We start from the raw sequence: 7,087 nt of genomic DNA, 5'->3' as shown, positions 1-7,087 counted from the left end.
AGCAGGCATCATAAATCAGGCAACTCATAAATAAATCCTAAAGATCCCTAGCCTAACTCTAGCATGCTGTTCTATCAAAGCTCAATAAAACAATTGTCATGTATGGTATTTTGGGGCTACTTACTGGCTCCGGCTGATCGTACCTCCGCGTCCTCCTTTACTTATTTTGAAAACCATTTTTAAATTTTCTTTTTGAAAACCCTCCTCGATTTGAGACTAGAGTCACAAAAGTGTTCCTCCAATTCACTCAAACCAAGGCTTTGATACCAACTTGTAACATCCGAAAAATACAACCAAATTTAAAATTTTCAAACAACCTGATTTTCATTAAAATTATTACAAAAAGGTTTTCAATACAAATCATTAGAGTATTCCCAGAATCACATTGCTACAAAATCATGAGGAGCGGTACGATCGCGCCTTCGCTTTGCCATAGTCTCCTGAAGAACCTGAAAAACATTAAACCACAATTGTAAGCCCGGAAGCTTAGTGAGATACCCCCAAGATACCATCCAAGCATACGCCCTTCTAGGCTGCAACCTTCCGGTCCAAAACATACAAAAAATACACAACATATCAGAACATAGAACAGCCATGCATAACGGGTCTACTGTGTGACTGGTCCGCCGTATCGGGCCTTTAGTCCACCGGGTCCATCCTCCAGGTCTAGTCATGTCCTTCGAGTCTATAGTGGGGTTGGTCCACCCGCATCGGGCCTTCAACCCACCTGGTCCACTCTCTGAGTCTACAGTGTGACTGGTCCGCCCGCATCGGGCCTTCAGTCGGCCTGGTCCACTCTCCGAGCCTCGGCACGTTTGGTCCGCCCTCAAGGGGCCTACAGCCTATCCGGACCGCTCGTTGGGCCTTCGGAATAACCGGTCCGCCCTGGGTATCTTGGCCTACAGCACAAAGCAGGACCCGCCTCAACCCATCTCCAGTCCAAACAACCATGTGCGCAAAACATACAATCATATAACAGTCATAGTCAACAAACCGAGCAAGCAGATCACATAGCATATCATTACCCTAACCGGGTTACCGACCTAACCGGTCACTAGCATAGCATCACTCTGTATATCAGGAAACTAACCTTAACAAGGTCTCCTAGCATGTACCATCCTAACTACCAGGATGCAGACACATCAAACAATAACATAATAACCATATCCGAATCTCAATCCAATAAAGGGCTAGCCTTGGTGCCTTAGACCCTGTTGATATAGTGAGGATAACTCACCTCGAAACTGTCGGCTAAAAAAAATAAGATCCCGCTGCTTCGAACTCTGACACGAACTCCTCCACTGAACATCAAAACATACAACTCAATAAATACCCTTAATTACCAAAATACCCCTGGAAGACAACTGGCCAACCTTGGACAAGTCAAAGCCAACCCCCGACTGACCCTACTCGCCGAGTCAACCCGATGACTCGCCGAGTCCATATGCTCAGAACTTGCTTCAATCAGCGACCCAACTCGCCGAGTCACCCCAAGACTCGTCGAGTCCAACAACTCTGAGTCCACTCGCACCCAACTCACCGAGTCATCCCTTGACTCACCGATTCATCGACTCAACCAGAAATATTGGGACTTCCTCGACAAGACTCGCCGAGTCCAAATGGACTCGTCGAGTCCAAGGCTATCTTCAACCTACTCGCCGAGTTGTTCTTCAAACTCGTCGAGTTCCAGGCCATCTTCAAGCAACTCATCGAGTCCACCCATGTGACTCGTCAAGTACCACCGGTCTGAATCCATACAGAAGCATCTTAGGCCATGCAATTGATCCAAAACATAGATCCAACCTCCTACAATCCATCCATCACGTAAAGTGGCAAACTTTACGTGAATCTAACGATATCTAAGCCATATTCACCTTAAAACCAAGGTTTGGGACATGGTAGCTTCATTAACAACACAAGAACAGGGGCTTTAATGCTCTTAAGGTCTTCTCCACTCCAGATCTGAGGTAGCAACCTCAGATCCATCCTCCAACATCAAAATGTCACACAACCAAGCACCCCACACAACCCCAAAATGAGAAACTAGGAAGATACAGCCCAAGAACGAAAGTATTACCTCCAAAAGATGCCTCAATAGCAACCAAACTCGAATCCAAGCAAAGCCCTTTGATCCAAGCCACTTCTCCTTCAAGATCTTTTCAAACAACACCTCTCCAAGATCTAATTTGCTCCACACATGAACTCTCCACGAATTTAGGGTTTCTGGAACTCAAGGGGGAAATAAGGGAGGCTGTGGAGGGGTATAATGCTCTTTATATAGGGCTCAACCCCGAAAATTAGGGTTTTCTTCATACAGCACCTACTCGCCGAGTCCATCTTTGGACTCGCCGAGTAGGCCACTTGACACGCGACCATAGCCGCGACCTGACTCGCCGAGTCACCCTCTAAAACTTACACTTTTAGCCCTTCAACTCTACTCTTGCGATTCCGGGATGTTACAGGATAACGAGAATCCAGAAAAGGATAAGGGTGTGAGCAATCGGAGTGGTAGTCGGGACGATGAGGTAGAGTCGTCGGTTAAATCACAAGAGAAGGGTTTGATGTAACAGTATGGTGGTCAAATCGTCGGTTGCTGCGGTGAATTAGAATGGGAGGGGTAATTAAGGAGTGAAAATGTATTGTGGGGTTTTGACTGTATCTCAAAATTTGTTGCGAGCTATAAAATTTCCATAGCGGGATATCCAAAAAATATGTTGGCTGATTATTTATTATTGTTATTATTATTATTATTGTACAATATATACTTCACTCCCTTAAGTAATTAAAATTTTCAAGTTAGTCCATAGAAATTGCAATTGATATCTTTTGCTTATTAAACTCCTAGTATACATCATTATAAATATAATTTATTAATTTGACAAAAAATCATGTAATTTTTTTTTTAAACGGGACTGCCCTAATGAAGATTCAAGATCAACTTTCACACACCGATCCTCCGCTGCAAACATGAAGCTATACTTCAAAAAAAGTAATATTTTTTTAATTTAAAAACTTGTTTATTTATACATTCATTTGTCTCGAACCGGTCGAATGAGAAGTGAAGAATTGGGAACTGAACCTTGGATTAAAATCTTGGTCGAATCTGATGTCGGTATGGTATAGGGTCGGTTCGGTGGGTCCAATGAAATGTTCATTCCTAATATATAATAAATATGAATTCTGATCGTTTAGTCGTAAACCAAACTAAATTTCAATTTTGGTCGAATCTAACGTCGGTATGGTATATGGCCCACAACGTGGTGTTGCTCTGAATCACGATTGATTTGTCCTGACTTGGCCACAGAGTGGCCAAGAGTTCACCACGATGTCTATTAACTTCGTTGACCGTTGACTTTTGACCGGTTGGCCTTCGGTAATACTTGAAGGAGTTAGGTTGTTTTTTGAAGTGTGACCTTTGTTTTATGACAGAGTGTTCGTGGGTATAATCGGTACAAGGAGGCAGGGTGTAGATGTGATTATTAGGTTCTACTGGGTCTTCTCACTATACCACATGTGACATCGTATATCCTTGGTATGGTAAGGTAGATGTATTATTAGAGTACGAGTATGTTATCTGACTAGGATAACCCCTTGCTATGTAGGTGAAGTGTAGGGCACTTAGTGTCATGCTATGCTGGATAGTTTTTGTGACTTTAACATGAAAGACTATGTTTGAATCACAACTGTAACCCCCAATTCAATGTACTTTTTATTTTGACCCTTGGTATGTAAATACCTTGTAGATTTGGTCCCTAAGGGGCAATTTTGCCATTTTGGAAAACTTGTAGTATGTCCCACTTGTGGGAAATCAAGATGGAGGGTCGATGAGAAAGAAAAAATTATATATGAAAATATCCCGACAAAAGTGTTATGGTATTTTCCCATTATCTCGAGAATGAAACGACTATTTCAATCAAAGACAATAGCACAAAATTTAAAATGGCATGCCACCGATAGAATACATGATGATGTTTTACGTCACCCAGCAGATACACCCGCATGGGCTGCCATAGATAAAAGATATCCTGAATTTGCTAATGATCCAAGAAATCTACGACTAGGCATTTCGGCTGACGGGGTCGACGTGAATAGAGGAAATAGGAATCATAGTGTATGGCCTATTTTGACTGTCATTTACAACCTTCCACCACGGTTGTGTATGAAAAGAAAGTTTATCATGCTCTCGTTATTGATCTCAGGAACACCAGGAACTGATATTGATGTTTTTTATCACCTTTGATCGATGATTTGCAACTCTTATTCGATGTTGGAGTCGAAACATATGATGCATCTTCAAAGGAGATGTTTACTCTACGTGCAGTTGTGTTATGGACGATAAATGATTACCCCACTCTTGGTACATTATGTGGTTGTCCTTACAGCGGATACAAAGGTTGTGTAGTGTGTGGGGAACAAACGCATTGTATTAGACATCCTAAATCAAAGAAGCAGAGCTATGCTGGTCACAAACGATATCTACCATATAAGCATCCTTTTAGAAGTCAAAGGAATGCGTTCAATGGAGAAAAAGAGTTCACAACTGCTCCAGAACCTTTGAGTGGTGAAGAAATATTTATCAATGTCAACTATGTTATAAATAAATGGGGAAAGGGAGCTAATAATAAGGAATCAGACATCCAAAAAACTTCGACAGGAAGAGGTAGGAAGATAAAAAGAAAAAAAAAGAACATCAAAAGAAGTTTGTTATTCAGATGTTAGCAACAAAGAAAACACATATTGGAAGAAATATAATATATGGTATCGACATCTTAGGTATTGGCAGCATAATCTTGTCCATCATTGTATAGATTTTATGCATGTCGAAATGAATGTAGGTGAGAGTCTAGTTGGAACAATGCTCAACATTCCTGGCAAAACAAAAGATGGATTGCAGGCTCGATTGGATTTGTCACATTTTGGGTTAAAGCCAGAGTTACAAGTTCATATTGAAGGCAACAAAACCACACTTCCAACAGCAAGTTACACATTAACAACAGAGGAAAAAACCATGTTTTGTAAAACATTATACAATTTAAGGGTTCCACAAGGGTATTGTTCTAATTTTTCTAGTTTGGTGAGTCTAAAGGATAGGAAGCTTATCGGACTTAAATCACATGACTATCACATGCTCATGCAACAATTTTTGCCCATCGCAATACGGTCTATTATGCCGAAATCCACAAGGGATGCTATTACCATATTTTGTTTCATTTTCAAATCAATATGTAGCAAAGAAATAAAAGTTAAGGAGCTCGATAAGTTGCAAGAAGAATTATGTGTCACATTGTGCCTGCTTGAGAAATATTTTCCTCCATCATTTTTTGATGTTATGGTTCATTTAACTCTGCATCTAATTAGGGAAGTAAAATTATGTGGTCCAGTATGCTTTCGATGGATGTATCCATTTGAAAGGTGTATGAAGGTTATTAACGGGCATGTGAAGAATAAAAATAAACCACAAGGTTGCATTGCAGAAGAGAATATTGCAGAAGAGATAATTGAGTTTTTAAGTGAATTCCAAAAAAATATGAATACTGTTGGTATTCCACTTGAGAAGCATAACAACTTTGGAAATCATATTGATGACTATAGTATTTCTCTTAGGGATGGCACTCCAGTATCAGCATGTCGATCGGTTCAAGTTTCTCCAGACCTCTTCATCAAAGCACATTTCTATGTAATGCAAAATACAACTGAAGTTGTACCATATATTAAGTAAGTATTATTTACATGTATGTATTTATTTTAAAATTTTATAATATCGTGTATCGAATATAATAATAATCAATGTATTTACAGTCGACAAAAGGCATTTATGAGAAACCAACACCCTTTTAAACGAAATGCATGGCTAGAGAATGAGCACAGTAAAATGTTTGGTCAATGGTTATGAGAGGAGGTACATTATTTTCATACTGAAATTATTTTTTTTCTTTGTTGTATATGAGTTGAAGCTTATCCTTCTAATATGGTTTAGGTTGAAAAAGAGTTATTGGTCTCAAAAGAAAGTGTATCAGAGACCGTTAGGTGGATTTCACATGGACCAAACACCAATGTACTGAAATACGATGCGTATGACATCAATGGATATACATTTCGTACAAAATGTCGTGAAGGTAAAGTTCATAAGAACAGCGGGGTTAGTGTAGTGGCAACTGACACGCATATTTCTAATGAAGTTGTAACCTATGACCAAAACTCTTATTATGGGGTTGTGAAAGAGATATGGGTAATAGATTATCATTTTAAAAAAATTCCTCTTTTCATGTGTGAATGGGTTGACAATAAAAATGGAGTCAAGAAGGATCCGGTTGGGTACACCTTAGTTAAACTTGGTAGGTTAGGCCACAAAGATGATCCATTAATATTGGCCTCACAAGCACGACAAGTGTTCTACGTTACAGACCAACTGAATAAAAAAATGACAATTATCTTTATGTCACCTCCCAAAAATTATAGAGATACGTATGACGATGTCGATGAGGAATTTAGTATTGTACTTTTTCCTCACAATGACAATATATTGCCACGTGTAGATCCACTTGACTTGCGTAAAGAATCACGGAATGATTATTTTCGGACTGACTGTCCGGGTATAGTCATACATAAGGTATAAATTTCTCATTCACATTCTAATTCTTGCATTTGTTTTATTTCAACTGTGAACATCCCATGATTTACATGTTTATAAGTAATATTTTTGCTAAATTTTTCTGAGTCTAATGATTTCATTTGTTTGTATCAGGCCCATGAGAATCCTTGATCCTGGTGTTATTAATTTTACGTTTTGTTGTCTGGTGCTCGATACCCCAAAGTTGGTTGTCTGAAAGAGAAAAAAAGGTTTCTTTGAAATTTGCTCGAATGAGTGCATGCTTGTTGGCAGTTGCTACTAGGTCTCCTTGAAAAAATTATCAATTGCTTGATGTATATTAATTAGAATTAAAACTCCTTTCTCTCATTTATGTTTTAACCCAAAATTGACAATAATACCCTTATTGCTAAACTATTTGTTTTTAACAAAATTGTGGATTAATGATCGAGAACTCTAATTATAAGAGTGTACTTTGTTTTTCTCTCGTTGTAATTA

The 7,087-nt window shown here is 39.2% G+C and overlaps 1 protein-coding gene across 1 annotated transcript; it reads left to right on the top strand.

Moving 5' to 3' along the window:
* The first annotated feature begins 4,302 nt into the window (after window positions 1–4,302).
* LOC145009278 (uncharacterized) lies at window positions 4,303–6,763 on the top strand. Its single transcript, XM_078967985.1, has 4 exons — window positions 4,303–4,660; window positions 4,836–5,677; window positions 5,978–6,610; window positions 6,746–6,763. The coding sequence occupies exons 1-4, from the start codon at window positions 4,303–4,305 to the stop codon at window positions 6,761–6,763; spliced, it is 1,851 nt and encodes a 616-aa protein (XP_078824111.1).
* Window positions 6,764–7,087: the final 324 nt, after the last annotated feature.

Source organism: Lactuca saligna, chromosome 1 (genome assembly GCF_052625555.1).
Source record: "Lactuca saligna cultivar CGN05327 chromosome 1, ASM5262555v1, whole genome shotgun sequence".
NCBI classification, from domain to species: Eukaryota; Viridiplantae; Streptophyta; class Magnoliopsida; order Asterales; family Asteraceae; genus Lactuca; species Lactuca saligna.
Note: the sequence above shows the minus strand (reverse complement) of the source record. Positions and strands in the feature narration are given on the sequence as shown.